General features: G+C 45.2%; 1 protein-coding gene across 3 annotated transcripts in view; it reads right to left on the minus strand.

Annotated features, from left to right (window-relative positions):
- Positions 1 to 14,318, minus strand: part of LOC140190004 (DLA class II histocompatibility antigen, DR-1 beta chain-like) — a 38,221-nt gene extending 23,903 nt beyond the window's left edge. For 2 of the 3 annotated variants that reach the window (XM_072246393.1, XM_072246391.1), the window contains exons 1-2: positions 12,625 to 12,865; positions 2,924 to 3,205 (exon numbers count right to left, since the gene is read on the minus strand). In XM_072246393.1, the coding sequence (XP_072102494.1) occupies positions 2,924 to 3,205; positions 12,625 to 12,832 (490 nt within the window). In that variant the 5' untranslated portion in view covers positions 12,833 to 12,865. Of the gene's footprint in view, positions 1 to 2,923; positions 3,206 to 12,624; positions 12,866 to 14,029 lie in introns of those variants that run through there. The other variant, XM_072246392.1, reaches the window with a different exon arrangement.
- Between the last annotated feature and the right edge of the window lie 1,931 nt (positions 14,319 to 16,249).

The following is a 16,249-nucleotide window of genomic DNA, read 5'->3' on the forward strand; positions in this document are numbered from 1 at the left end:
CCTTAGTGTTAATTTATCGATTGAATCAATGGTAAGGGAGGCAAATACAATGTCAGCATTCTTTTCCTATGGACTCGAATATGAAAGCAGGAATCTATTGCCGGGCCTCATTAGGCATCAGTCAAATCCGCACTTGTAGTATTACGAGCAGTTTTATCTGGGAATGGATGTGCTTGCATTGGCGAGGGTCCAGAGGAGGTTCACGGGAAATTATCCTGGGAATGAATGGGTTAACATGCAGGGAACATTTCACAGGTGAAGGGCAAGTAGCGTCAAGGAAGCAGGGTGTCTGTAGAAGGACTTAGATTGGGAGAATTGGCAAAGAAGTAGCAGATGGAACACAGTGTCGGGAAGTGTAGTTTGGCAGAAGGAATAAAGGCGTAGACTATTTTTCTGAATGGGAGGAAATTCAGAACTCTGAGGGGCAAAGGGACTTGGGAGTACTTATGCAGGACTTCCTAAATGTTAATTTGCAGTTTGAGTTGGTACTGAGGAAGGCAAATGCAATGTGAGCATTTGTTTTGAGAGGACTAGAACATTAAAACAAGGACGTGATACTGAGACCTCACTTTAAGTATTATGAGCAGTTTTGGGCCTCTTATCTCAGAAAGGATGTACCGAAATTAGAGAGGGTCCAGAGGAGGTTCATGAGAATGATCCCAGGAAGGAAAGTACGAACCAAGAGAAAACACAAATCCGAGGTGCAAAGGGAATTGGAGGTCCTCGAACAGGATTCCCGAAAGGTTAATTTGCAGGTGGAGTCAGGAGTAAGGAAGGCAAGTGCAGTGTTACCAATCTTTTATGCTGAGGCTTCACAAGAGATTGGTCTGATGTAGTTTGAGTACTGGAGAGGGTCCGAATGAGATTAACCAGAATGATCCTGACAATGCACAGGTTAACATATGATGAGAATTTGATGGCTCTGGGCCGGTACTTGGTGGAGTTTAGAAGAATGATGGGGGTGGGGGGGGTGGGGGTGTAAATCTCATTCAATCCTATTAAATACTGAAAAGCCTAGACAGAGTGGACGTGGAGAGGATGTTTCCTCTCGTGGGGGAGTCGAGCACCAGAGGACACAGCCTCAGAATAGAAGGACATCCCTTTAGAACAGAGATGAGAAGGAACTTCTTTAGGTAAGTCCCTGAATTCATTGCCACAGACTGCTCTGGAGGCCACTTCACTGGGTAGATTTAAAGATGAAGTTGAAAGGTTCTTGATTATTAAGGGTGTCAAAGGTTACGGGGAGAAGGCAGAAATACGGGGTTGAGTGGGTAATAAATTAGCCATGAAATGCCAAAGCAGACTCAATAGGCCAAATGGACAAATTCTGCTCCTATAATTTACGACCTTATGATGATCAGCATGGACCAGTTGGGCTGAAGGGCCCATATCTGTATTACTCCATGACTGATGCAGAAAGGGGAGATACTGGTCCTCACCAGGTTACAGCAGGATTCTGTTCCTGCAAAACAATCGTAACCTGAATGGGTTGAAAATGTGAACCAAATCACCCAATCATGTGGCAGCAACTCAATGCATCAAAGCATGCAGACATGGCCAAGAGGTCCAGTTGTTGTTCAGACCAAACATCAGTTTGGGGAAGAAATGTGATCTGAGTGACTTTCACCATATGGAATCTAGTCAAGTTGGCGCCTGTGTACAACGTCCCCCTGGTCGACATCTACCAGATAGTCCATGAAACTGTTTATTTCACTTCTTTTACGTCTGCTTTTCATTTTAAATGTGTTTCTAGAACTGTTAAGAGCCTGTGATTTACAATTTGGAGATCAATTGAGTGATCTAGTGCTTTGCTGTCTCCAGGAAGATTCCAGGAAGCTCAAACAGCCTCAAGGCGAAGCAGCTTAAAGATAAGGCAGGGGCCAATGATCGACTCCATTTTGCCAATTAAAGTGTCGAGGAAGATTGAATCTGACGCAACTGCTTGCCTTTTGATTGCAGGGATGGATTTCTCTGCTGTCAGAGGAGTTTGTGTGGTGCCTTTCACTCACTGCTGTTGGCGGGTAGGCCTCTGTGTTTGAGTGTTCTCTCTCTCTCTCTCTCTCTCTCTCTCTCGCTGTTGGTCAGAGGATATTACCAGGTTCTGAATTTATGGATTGGACTATGGACTTTCAGTCTTATGATTTTTATATTCTATGTTTTCCCCTGTTCTTTCACCTTGTTATTGCAGAGCATGTTTTGTTAGTTTTTTTTTACATGAGGGAGTGGGGTTTTGGTGGGTTGATGTTCTTGTAGCATTTTGATTTTTTTGTGCAGGGTGGGGGTTTGGGGGGGGTTGATGTTCCTGTTCAGTTTTGTTTTTTTTGTGCAGTGGAGGGGAGGGGGTTTGATGTTTATCTTTGAATGACTTCCATGGATTTCTTTTTTTCATGGCTATCTGGAGAAGATGAATCTCAGAGTTGAATACTGAATACATAGATTGATAATAAATGTACCTTTGAACGATGCTGATGCACGACGGGGTGGTTTGAGTATCTCAGAAATTGTTGAGCTCGTGGGATTTTCAGGTACAAGTCTCGAGAGTTTAAAGTGAACAGTGTGAAAAACAAACAAAAAAAAATCATCTACTGAGTGGCAGTTGTGGGCAAAAGTGCCTTGTTAGTGAGATTTCAGAGGAGAATGGCCAGACTGGTTCACGCTAACAGGAACACGACAGTAACTGAAAGAACCGCCTGATACAATGTTGGTGTGCGGAAGAGCGTCACTGAACGCAAACATTTCCAACCTTGAAGCGGATGAGCTACAGCAGCATAAGACCACGACCTTACACTCAATGGTCACTTTATTATGTAGAGGAGGTGCCTGATAAAGTGGCCACTGAGTGTATAATATAGTGTTGGACAGAGTGTGAACCAGATCATCACCAGTACACTGCACCCCAAATTACTCAGACTCTGAGCCTTACCCCAAACTGCATGCAGCTTGTCAGGGACGCTCAGATGCTCGATTTCACAAGTGTAAGTGTCACCCTTCCCGGGGTCAATTTCGACCTGTAGCCGGACTTGGAACGTCCCATCCCGGTTGGGTAAAATGCTTGTATTTAGCACTTCCCGATCGATCGCCACACCATTCCGCAGCCACATTGCGTGGATTTTCTTGGGATAAAATCCATGCACTTGGCATGTCAGGGCCAAGTTATTCTCTCTATTCTTCATGTGTCTTGAGGTTATTGTGATAGTCGGCTTCACTGCAGTGGACAGAAACACATTGAAGCTGAACTTGGTTACGGGATCAAAAAAAGTAGAGTAACAGAATTTCAAAGTTCAAAGTAGGTTTACTATTAAAGCATGTGTATATTATACAATCTTGAGAATACAGCATGATGGAATGGAGGAACAGACACAATGGGTCGAATGGTCTAATTCTGTTCCTATGTTTATTCACCTCCCTAGATGCTGCCTGGCCTGCTGAATTGTGTGCGCGCGTGCGCACGCGTGTGTGTGCATGCACGTGCATACGCACATGTTGCTTTGGATTGCCACCATCTGCCGAATCTTCTGTGTTTAGAAACTGTCCCCTGGTCATCTGCCTCTGACCAGGGGTAGGGTTCTTTCAGTCACTCCCAGGTCACATGAAAGTTTCAAGAACTGTTGGTAACCCAAGGTTTCCATAAGATGGAAATACTTAGAAATAAAAATTTGCATGGTGAGGTTAATTAGCTACAGGTTAGTGCAGATCAGAATCAGGTTTAATATCACTGACATAGACTCAGTGTCCACTTTATTAGGTACACCTGCTCATTAATATAAACCTCTAATCAGCCAATCATGTGCCAGCAACTCAATGCATAAAAGCATGCAGACGTTGTCAAGAGGTTCAGTTGTTGTTCAGACCAAACATCAGAATGGGGAAGAAATGCAATCTAATTGACTTTGACCATGGACCAGATGGGGTGGTCTGAGTATCTCAGAAACTGTTGATCTCCTGGGATTTTCATACACAACGGTCTCTCGAGTTCACAGAGAACGGTGCGACAAAGAAAAAACATCCAGTGAGCGGCAGTTTTGTGGGTGAAAGCACCTTGTTAATGAGAGAGGTCAGAGGAGGATGGCCAGACTGGTTCAATCTGACAGGACGGGGACAGTAACTCAAATCACCATGTGTTACAGCAGTGGTGTGCAGAAGAGCATCTCTGAACGTACAACATGTCACACCTCAAAGTGACTGAGCTGCAGCAGTGATTCCCAAGGGGAGTGCGGTATTGTATGATGTCATGGGGGAAGAGTGACACCCTTACTTGAGGCTCGAGACCTGACCGACCGTTAGTAGACTAGGCACTTCCGACAAAAAGGATGAGGCACTGGAACACAGGAAGAACCACAGCTCAGCAGGCGGTGAGCACCGTCATCACAACAAGTCTGAAATTTGACAATCTCATCCAACCTTACCAACCAAACAGACATTATTGGGGATGCATAAATTAGCAAACAGGGTGTCCAACAATTACCCTTGACTGGCAGCACGGAACGAGTTCGTGCAATTTAACGGTTGATAGGTCAAGTACACCCTCTCCACCTTCGTGACAGATCTGTGGAAAACAGGTCACGCAACGATACAGTGCTGGCCGGAACCAAATGGAGAAATAGAGTCAATCAGTGAACCCGTCAACACTGAGGAATCCTCTTGAGGTGTTCAAAGTGACCTCAGCTTCATATGTGCGGTCAAGAACCATCTTTGGGGATTACGAAACTTTACGTGACTGGTCAATCGTGCTGACTGGAATAGTAAGAAGGTAGCTTCCCAAATACAAGCTCTGTCCCGACTAACATTCGATTCCAATCTGAATCCTTGTCAATGTAATTTTTGCAGTTGTGATCGTCTTCATCTTTGCCTCGCTGTTCCTTTGCGTGCCACTGCCATCGTTCCATCCGTGTCAACTCACTGCCATCAACATCCGATAGGCATTCCCAGTGGTGTTAATTTATTATTTTAATTTAGCCCCGTTAACAATGGGTAAGTATGTACGGTGCGATCTCTACAAGCTTGAAGGCGTTGAAGCCTTGCTTTCTAATCCTGCTAAGAAACAGAAACTACACAAAGTGTGCCAATACAAAGTTACATACCTGAAATATGTTTTTATTCCATCCCATTAGATCAGCAGCGCCCCATGTTTCCTATTTGTAATACTGTACTGTCTAATGAATCCATGAAACCATCAAGATTGCAGGAACGCTTCTGCAAAAGACACCCTGAAAAGGCTACTTATGGTATTACTCGGTTCCAAAAGATGAAAGGAGCATTGCAAAACCATTGCACACTCAAGTCATTTGCCAAGAAATGACCTTGCTAGTGGTCTCATTGCTTCTTATATAATTTCCAAAATGATAGCAAGGTGTGGAAAATCTCATACAATTGGTGAAAGATTAATAATGCCTGCTGTATCAGAAGTGCTCACCCCTGTTCTGAAAATGGAAACCAGTATTTTAAAATCAATTCCTCTGAGCAATAGCTCATAGTATTGATGAAATGAGTGAAGATAAGGAATATCAACTGTGCACAGAGCCACAAAAAACAGAATTTGGGATACAACTGGATGAGTCAACAGTGTAAGGCAACACGGCATTGCTAAAGTCATAAGTACAGTTTATCAAAAAGGGAAAAAGAGATTCTCTTTTGTAAAAAGTTAAAAACATATCAACAGAGAAACAATCTATGATGAGCTCAAAATGTATATTGAAGATGAAAGTATTTCAATTAGGAACATGATTTCTTGTACAAGAGATGGAGCACCATAAATGACAGGTTGCCATGCCGGTTTAGTGACATTAATGAAAAAAGAAATTCCAAGTCTGTTTGCAATCCATTGTGTAATTCATCATCGATACCTTGCAGCCAAAAACCTCAGCTCGTGACCTTTTTCAAGCATGACTTTTGTAATACCTGCTATCAACAAAATTAAAGCTCATCCATTAAATAGCAGAATATTTCACCATTTATGCCAAGATAACAATGCAGAGGTTGAACGCTTGCTTCTTCACACTGAAGTGTGTTGGCTGTCAAAAGGCTGCTGCTTAAAATGTTTCTTTGATCTTTTTGACACTGGTGGAAGTCAACAAGATTGAACTTCTATATGAAGATGTGGTAAACAAAGCCGATCAGTATGACAAACTGAACATTCTAAATACGAAACTGCAGCGTGAAAACTTCAATTTAATCCAGGCAAAAAGTGCAGTGTCCACTTTTATCAGAAAATTGGAAATATGTAAGCAAAACATTGGGAGAAGAATGTTCTCAGTTTCCCTGCATGGGAAGTATGGCACTCTCTTTCACAGATGGTGATTTGCAAGAGTGCTCCTTACACCTGCAGTCACCAAAGAAAGATTTTCAGAATTGATTCAAGGATTTGAACGATCCAGAAATTTTGGACTGGGTAATTAGCCCATTCCTTCGCAAGGTGGAAGGACAGAAAGAGGGCTCGCAAGAACAAATTACCAAAATTCAGAATAAGGGAGAAGCAAAAATGCTTATTTAAAAATGTCCATTTTGGGACTTCGGGGTTGAGCATGGAGTGACTGGGTGCGTGTGAGTGTGGCTCCCAACTTTTATTGGAAATCTACCTGTTTATCTTTGCCGTATGCTCGAGATAACTGAATATTTAACATTGTGAACAACCTGGGACGTTGCTGGACGCTGAAATGGCAAATAAAATGTACCTTCGAAGTAAAACTGGAGAAACAGATAGCGAAGCCTCGAGCAAGAAAGCTGATGTTACAGTAATGGCACCGTTGCACGTCGCTGGACCTGGACCTGCACTGCCTGATGACTTGGAGAGGCTTCGTTTAGTGCTTCTTACTGACATGATGCAAGTGGTGCATTCTGCCCTAAAAAGAGAACTTGAAGATGCTTTGTCACCAGTGAATGCTACTATGGAACAAATTATGTCTTATTACGAGTCACACAACCAACGCATTCGTGAGGTTGAAGACGGCCTGAATGATTACCAACGCATTCGTGAGGTTGAAGACGGCCTGAATGAGCGCCGAAGCCGCCATTGCAGTGTTGCAGAACAAAAACCCATTTCTGAAGGGAAAGCTAGATGACCTCAAAAATCGGTCGTGGAGATCCAATTTGAGAGTGGTCGGCATTCCTGAAAATTTGGAAGGTTCAGACTCTGTTAAACTTATGACCGAGTTTTTTGACAATGTGCTGGGGACAAATTTCTTCCCAAGGCCTCTTGTGCTTTCGTGTGCTCACCAAGTTGGGCCTAAACCATCCAGTGTCTCTGAAGCTAAGCAAACAAGACCAAGAACGTCCCTGGTTCTCTTTCACTTCTTTAAGATAAGCAATGCATCAATAGACGGAAACAGGAGCTGTATTTCCGCGGACATCGCGTGTTTTTTTTAATGAAGATTTCAGTGCGGAACTGGGGAAAAGACGAGCAGCTTTTGAGGAGGTGAAATCCCTGCTTTATGGGAAAGGGGTCAGGTTTGGCCTCTTGTATCCTGCCCAGCTCCGGGTCGTGCATGAAGGTGAAAAGCATTATTTCCATACACCAGAGGCGGACAAAGAGTTTTAACATTTGCGCTGGGGAGAAGAAGAACGAGAAAAGCAATGACTTTTTTTTTGGGTTATTCATGCAGCATTGAAAGGGGCCTCCTGCCGAGGCAAACTGTTAATTTTCGCAATCCACTTCTTTGTTCATTTTTTCCAGTTTAATTTGTGGAACATGATCGGGTCAAATTGCTGTGCTGCCGAAACTGATTAACAAAAACTTTTAACCAGCAAAATGTAAATATTTGGGATTTGTATCTCTGGTGTTTAGTTTCCTAGTTTTTTTTAATGGTTTGCTTGACCTGAGTTATCTTTAGCCTATATATATTACAGATAGAATAAGTGATGGTATAAATTTTAAGGAGGGGAGCCACCCTAGATTAGATTGAAAGTTTAGTTGTATGGGGAACGCTTTGGAAGTTTTTTGTTGGGTACTGCCTGCGACCATCCTCAGTTGGGGAGGTAGATCTAGTTTTCGGGGGTTAATTGGGTTTTTTTGTTGTTTGTGTAAAGGGGTGGGGGTAGTGTTTTAGGGGATTACCATGGCAGTTTATTATTTTGTGTGTTACGGATTGGCCAGACTTTCTTTTCATTGTGCATTATCATGTGCAGCTTGTGCCCTCGCACTGTTTGGATTGTAGGTGCTGTTTGTCTTTTGATATGGTTAACATGAGTGCTGCTGATGGAGGCCACCCTGTGAGGTTTACTTCTTGGAATGTAAAGGGGCTCAGTGGTCCTGTTAAAAGAGCTAAAGTTTTCTCTCATCTCAAACAATTAAAAGCAGATATACCATTTCTACAAGAGACACATTTAAAAGTATAAGACCATAATAGACTTTGTAAAGCGTGGATTAGTCAGGTTTTTCATTCTAGATTTAATAGTAGGTCCAGGGGGGTGGCAATATTAATCACCAAAAGAATGCAGTTTACACCATCTGATGTAATCAGTGACCTTAATGGTCACTTTATTATAGACTCTGGATCTCTCTTTCAGATACCTGTCATTTTGGTATATGTTTATGCCCCTAATTGGGACGACGTCCACTTTGCAAATAAGGTTTTGTCATTAATACCTAACCTGAATACACACCGGCTAATCTTTTCAGGAGATTTGAATTGTGCTATTGACCCACTGCTTGATAGGTCTAGCTCTAGGGGAACATTTTCCGGTATGGCAAAGGCCTTCTCGATGTTTATGCAACAAAATGGTTATATGGATCCTTGGAGATTTTTGAATCCATCATTCTCTTTCTTTTCTCATGTTCAACACTCCTATTCCAGGCTAGACTATTTCTTTATAGATAGCTCCTTGATACCAATGATTAGACAAATTGAGTATACTGCTGTAGTTATATCTGATCACTTGCCCGTGAAACTGGACCTATGTTTTCCTTTAAACATTAGAGAACGGCCTCTGTGGAGACCCCTTTTGCTTTCCAATGAGAAATTTTGTAGTTATATCAGCTAACAAAAACACATTTTTCGAGACCAACAAAACTGAGTTGATATCGTACTCTTTACTTTGGGAAACTTTAAAAGCTTTCTTGAGGGGTCAAATAATATCTTATACTTCACATGCCAATAAAGAGCATAGGAAGGAAATGCAAGTGTTATCGCAATCTATTTTGGACCTGGATAGGCAATATTCCGAGGCACCCACTGCAGAATTATATAAAAGCTGGGCTGATTTGCAAGCGAAGTTTAATCTTCTCTTTACAAACCAATCAGAACAATTAATTCTTAAGGCATGTGGCCTCTAATATGGTGACAAGGTGAGCCGGCTTATGGCTCATCAGTTGAAGCGTCAAGCTGCATCACAACTTATTCCCCAGATAAGAGACACGCACCAAAACTTGACAAGCAATCCAAAAGAGATTAATAACATCTTTGCAACTTTTTATTCCTCTCTGTATGCCTCACAGTTCCCCTCAGGTATAACAAATATGGAACATTTTTTAGATAATTTGGAAATACCAACTCTGGAACCAGAGGAGGTGGAGAATTTAAATCGGGCTCTTGGGTAGGAAGAGATTAATAATGCCATTACGGCTATGCAGAGTGGTAAGTCCCCAGATCCTGATGGTGATCTGATATAATTTTATAAGAAATTTAAGGTAAGCTGATACCGGTCCTTCTAGAAGTGTTTCAGGAATCTTTGAAGAATGGTTCCTTACCCCCTACTCTTTCAGAGGCATCTATTTCACTTCTTCTTAAAAAGGACAAGGACCCGACTCAATGTGGATCATATCGCCCCATCTCACTTTTGAATGTGGATGTGAAAATTTTGGCTAAAGTGCTTGCGTGCCGTTTAGAACGCTCCCTTCCCTAGATAATCTCAGATGATCAAACAGGTTTTATTAAAAATTGCCATTCTTTTTTTAATATCCATCGACTGGCTGATGTGGTTTATTCACCGAGTGATTCTCTGAGTCAGGAGGTTGTTATCTCCTTGGGTGCGGAGAAGATGTTTGATAGAGTGGAGTGGGTATACTTGTTTAGAGTTTTGGAGAAATTTGGATTTGGCAGAATATTTGTAGCCTGGGTTAAGCTATGATATCACTTGCCTTTAGCGTGTATACAGATAAATTATTTTCGATCGGACTATTTCCCATTAACACGCGGCACTCGCCAAGGCTGCCCATTGTCCCCTCCTCTTTTTGCAATTGCAATTGAGCCTCTTTCTATTGCACTTTAAGTCAACTACATTATTTCAAGGTGTTAGGAGAGGGAACGTGGAACACCGTGTATCCCTATATGCTGATGACCTCTTACTTTACGTTAGCGACCCTGTAGGTAGCAGTCCTGCTATTGCGTCATTATTAGGTCAACTTGGAGCCTTCTATGGCTATAAACTGAACCTTCAAAAAAGCAAATGATTTCCCATTAATAACTTGGCCCTACAGATCCGACAGGAATCTTTGCCTTTTCCTTTATCTCAAGATGGTTTTGTATACCTATGAATACATGTTACTCGCTCTTTTACATCTCTGTCTGAAGCTAACTACAGGCCTCAGGTTGGCCAAATGAAGGCTGATTTTGAGAGATGGTGCAGTTTACCCCTTACTATAGCTGGGAGAATTCAATCAGTGAAAATGACTATACTTCCCAGATTTCTTTATTTGTTCCAGTGCTTGCCAATTTTCTTATCTAAGTTATTTTTCAAATCAGTCGACCAAGCTATAACCTCTTATATTTGGGAAAATGAGGTCCCAAAGGTTAATGAGTGCACTCTCCAAAGAGGTCATGACGTAGGTGGAACGGGCCTTCCTAGCTTTGTTCATTATTACTGGGCATCAAACATTCAAAAGGTATTATTTTGGCTCCACCGGCTAGATATAAACTGGTGCCCGCTTGGGACACGGTCTTGCCACTCCTCGTCTCTCCCAGCTTTAGTGTATTCTTCCTTACCTTTGAAATCCTCTCAATTCACATCTAACTCGGTCGTGCTCTCCACCCTCAAAATTTTTAATCAATTTCGCTCCACTGTAAGTTCACATCAGCTTCAGTTTTGGGTCCCATTCATAGAAACCATCTATTTCTTCCCTCCACACTCAATTCATTTTTTAGACAATGGGGTTTGAACTGTCTTATACGCATTAAGGATTTGTACACTGATAACATATTTAATAGTTTTGATAACCTGTGCAGTAATTATGGCCTTCTGCATAATCATTTTTTAAAATACCTGCAGATTCACCACTTTGTCAAGGAAAAATTTCCCTGTTTTTCTGATCTACCCCCTGCTATATTGTGGGAGAAACTCACTCATAGCTTTAATAATAAAGGGCTGATCTCTGTACTATACTCTCAGCTGATGTCCTTGGGAGTTCAAGATCTAAACAAAACTAAAACTAGGTGGGAGGTTGATCTTGGTATGGATCTGGTTGAGGAATATTGGGCAAAAGCATTGAATAGGGTTCATTCCTCATCATCATGTGCTAGACTGGGGCTCATACAATTTAAAGTTTTACACAGGGTACATTTATGTAAAACCAGCCTTGCTGACATATATCCTGGGACAGATGCTGGCTGTGACACATGGACTGTTCATAAATCTGATGGCAGAAGGGAAGAAGCTTTTCCTGAATCCTTGAGCGTATGCCTTCAGGCTCCTGTACCTCCTCCCTGAAGGTAGCACTGAGAAGAGGGCATGTCCTGAGTGGTGAGGGTCTTTAATGATGGATGATGCCTTTTTGAGGCATCACTCATTGAAGATTCCTGAATGCTAAGGAGGCTCGTACCCATGATGGAACTGACTGAGTTCACAACTTTCTGCAGCTTCTTTCAACCCTTTGCAGTATCTCCACCCCTCCCCCCATGTGCAGCCAGTTATACCTCTCCACGGTAAATCTGTAGAAATTTGACATACCAAATTTCCTCAAACTCGTAATGAAATATAGTCACTGTCGTGCCTTTTTGTAACTGCCTCGACATGTAGGCCCCAGGACAGATCCTCAGAGACATTGATGCCCAATAACTTGAAATTGCTCACTCCCTCCACTTCTGATCCCTCTTTGAGGACTGGTGCGTGTGTTCCCTTGTTTTGCCCTCTCTGTCAGCCTATGCCACACAGCCTGCTTGAACATCGCTTTGAAAACAAAACTTTAATTCCACTTCCCACTCCCATGCCATGGCCTCCTCTTCTGTCAGGATGAGGCCACACTCAGGTTGGAGGAGTAACATCTTGTATTCTGCCTGGGTAGCCTCCAACCTGATTGCAGGACCACCGATTTCCCGAACTTCCAGTAATGCCCCCCCCCACTTCATCATTCCCCATTCCCTTTTCCCCCTCTCACCTTACCTGCACATCACCTCCCTCTGGTGCTTCCCCCCTTTCTTTCTTCCATGCCCTTCTGTCCTTTCCTATCAGATTCCTCCTCCTCCAGCCCTGCACCTCTTTTCCCAATCAACTTCCCAGCTCCTTACTTCACCCCTCTCCACCTCCTAACTCTGACTCCTCAACTTGTTTCTCCAGTCCTGATGAAAGGTCTCAGCCTGAAACGTCGTCTGTACTCTTTTCCATAGATGTTGCCTGGCCTGCTGAGCTCCTCCAGCACTTTGTGGGTGCTGCTTGGATTTCCAGCATCTGCAGATTTTTTTGTGAAAATAAACTTACTCGTCAGAGTTTGAACAGCCTGGTGAACGATCCCCATGGCAAAAGGCATGTCATTAACATAGCGGGCAACATTTCTGATAATCTTTTGATTGCGGTTCAGATCGTCCACGAAAGACTTCACAAGTGGACTGATGGCCACAAACTTTCCTGTAGTATAATTAAAGCAAACAGCCGCTTCGCCATTGTAAGCAAACTGCAGGGTAGCCATTGAGAACTCCGAACCTTTACCAGAGAAAGTAATTTGACTGATGTGCATTCCTGGCAAGCAAATAATAATCGATCCATTAACCATTTGTGAGAGTGAAACGGCTCATTTTAAAACCGTAAAATTAATCAACCTGAAACAACAAATTTGTCTCTCCCTTCTGTGGATACCACACCATTCTGACAGCAAAAAGGTGCTACTCCTCTAGAGCCACCTCTCCCTCCCACCGTAAAACTCCAATAGTTGGGATTTGGTGGTGGTGCTGCTGACCCTTCACCCTCACTCTCTGCACCCACCTCTTCCTCAGTTCGATGCCCATGTCCTCACCCACCTCTTTGCCCAAAACCCTCCTCGCCATTGAAGTGCCCTTCCCTCAACAACTCTCCCCACAGACATCTCTCCTCACCGTCCACACCCAACTCTCCACCCACCCCCTCTCTCCCTACCCACCCTCAGTGACTACTTCCCTCCCCAAACATCCTTGGCAGTCCCTCCCCACCCACTCACCCATGGCCCCCTCCCCTCCCAGTCTCCGTGCCCTCTATCCTCCCCACTCTCTGCACCCCCACAACTCCACTCCTCAGCCTTCCGTCCCACACTTAGCACCCCTCTCCCTCCCCACACACCTTTGGCACCCTAATTTCTTCCCTACACAACCATCCCCAGTGACCCCTCCTCTTCCACCACCCCCTCAACAATACTCAATCCACCTCCACTCCCTCCCTTCCTGCTCTCTCTTAGTGCGTCCTTCCCTTCCCATGCCCGTTCTGTGCCCTCTCTCCTCTCCTTTGGAAGCCCCTCCTCTCCCATGATGCCCACTCCAGTACCCTCCATTGGTGCCCCCTCCTCCCTACCTTCCCTTTGCACCCCCTTCCCACCCTCCTTTGGTGCTCACTCCCCACCCTGCCTCAATGTCACTCCCCTCTCCTCCCCACCCTCCATCGGTACCCATTCCCCTCCCCTCCCCTCTTAACCCTCCCTCAGTTCCCCTCCCCACCCTCCCTTGGTGCTACTCTCTCCACCTTCCTTCAGCGAGGTCTCCCTTTCCCTCCTGACCTTTACCCTCCCCTCCCTCCCTAGTTGCCCCCTTCCCTCTCTTGCCCACCCTCCCTCAGTGTCCCCACCCCCCTCTACCTCCCTACGCTCCATCGGTGCCCCCTCCCCCGGCGCCTCCCATCCCCGGGGCGCTGCGCTCCTCACCCAGGGCAATGGAGCCGTTGTGGAGGAGGAGGAGGAGGAAGGCGGCGAGCAGAGAGGGAGAGCGGCGTCGCCTCACGCCGGCCGGCGGCTCCTGAGACAGCGGGAGGAGCAGCTGGCTCACGGTTCGCGGAGACGGCATCATTCCCCACATCCCTTCCGCCGAAGGCTGAGGACCTCGTCACACAGCCGCTACGCGCGAAACCGATCGCCAGCCGGCAGGTCCCGTAACGGGAGGCGATCGATGTCGAAGTTTCCCCGACTGAGCGGGCGGCCGCTGCCACAGACAGGCGGGGCGAGGCGGGAGGGAACGCCTTCTGTTTCCACATGGCGGTTATTCTCAACGAGACTCAACAACACTAGACGAAAGGTGATTGGGATACCGGCTGAGAGGAGCGTGGATGGGGTCGGGTAATAACAGGTGAGGGGGAGGTAGGTGTGTGGGTGGGACACCAGGTGAGGGGGAGGTAGGTGTGTGGGTGGGACACCAGGTGAGGGAGAGGTACGTGTTTGGGTGGGATACCAGCTGAGGGGAGGTGGTTGGGTGGGTGGGATTCCAGGTGAGAAGGGAGGTGTGTAGGTGTAATACCAGGCGAGGGGGAGGTGGAATGGGGGGAAAGCAGGTGAGGGGGAAAGTGGGTGGATGGGATACCAGTTGAGCCATAAGGTGGGTGATAGGGGGAGGGAGTATACCAGATGAGAGGGACTGTGTTTGTGTGTGTGTGTGATGTGTGTGTGGAGGGGGGCTACCAGGTAAGAGGGGATAGCAGGTGTTTGGATGGTAGACAGGTGGGTAGTGGATGGGGATATGCCAGATGAAGGAGAAGGTGTGAGGTTGCTCCATTTTCCATTCCTATCAGATTCCTCCTTTTTCAGCCTTAACCGCTTCCACCAATCACCTTCCAGCTTCTTATCCCAAAACCTCAACCCATCCCACCCACCTTCCCCCTCTCCTGACCTCACCTATCACCTGCAAGCATGTACACCTTCCCCACCTCCCACCTTCTTATTCTGGCTTCCCCCACCCCCCACCTTTCTTTCCAGTCCTGGTGAAGGTTCTCGGTGTGAGACGTTGATTGTCCATTTCCCTCTCTAGACATTGCCTGACCTGATGGGTTCCTCCAGCATTTTGTGTGTCTTACATTTATGTAGCATCTTTGAAGACATTCTGTGTCAATTAAATGTGTCATCAGACGCTCAGGAGGCTGATGGCACCTAATGGTGATTCCTTTGCTTGCATCTTTGAAAACAGCTCTATTTCTTTTTTTTCCTTTTCAGGGTTCTTTTGAAGATCTTGACCTGGAGTGACACGCTGACTTCGGTTCTTTGTAGGAATGGAACCTGCTCTCGGGGTCTCACGACTGGCTGCTTTTTGATATGCCATGGACGTGGCCTGGAAGACTTGCGCACCTTTGGTGTGCCAGATTCCGGTGGCTCTGGAGGCAGGTGGCCTCGAGGTCGGTGCCGGTGCCTGGTGTGTTGTGGGAGACGAAAGACCCGAGTTCTTTGGGCACAAAGCTCAGAAAAAGCGATGCAGCAGACTTTTAAGTCTGTTGTTTTTTATACCTCCCCTCTCACTGTGAAACGGGGATACCTCTTTTTCCATTATTAGAGAGAGAGAGAGCCCGTGGTATGTCGAATACTGGGTGAATGAATAGTCTTTGAGGTACTGCAAGTCTGTGTCTTTATTGGTGCTTTGCTGCACGCTTGAGTTCTTTGTCGGGGTTGCTGACGCTTTTTTACTGGTGGGGGAGAGGGGGGTTGTTGCCTTGCTGCTGCTTATGCATGGCAGGGGTGAGCTGGGGGGGTGGGCTTTGGGGTTCTAACATTTAACTGTCATTCATTCTTTGGGGAACTCCTCTGTTTTCATGGATGTTTGCGAAAAAAGGGAGTTTCAGGGTGTATATTGTTTACATTCCTCTGACATTAAATGCACCTTTCAAATGTGATGTTGAGATGCCAATGGCAAAAGTTGCAAAGGTCAACAGATGTTTGAAGGAAGAGGTAACTAAGCTACTTAGAGGAGCAGAGAGGTGCAGATATTACAGGTGATAATTCTTAAGAGCTGCCGACAATGGATTGGGTGGTGTAAGAAACCAGGGATGAGGTGACTACCTTCTCTGGAATCTCACTAGGCTGTGGCCTCAGCCTCCTTCTTTGTTTGTTGTACACTCACAACTGTGCGGCCAGAGTCTGTGCTAACTCCATCTACAGGTTTGAGGA

Source organism: Mobula birostris, chromosome 29 (assembly GCF_030028105.1).
Source record: "Mobula birostris isolate sMobBir1 chromosome 29, sMobBir1.hap1, whole genome shotgun sequence".
NCBI lineage: Eukaryota > Metazoa > Chordata > Chondrichthyes > Myliobatiformes > Myliobatidae > Mobula > Mobula birostris.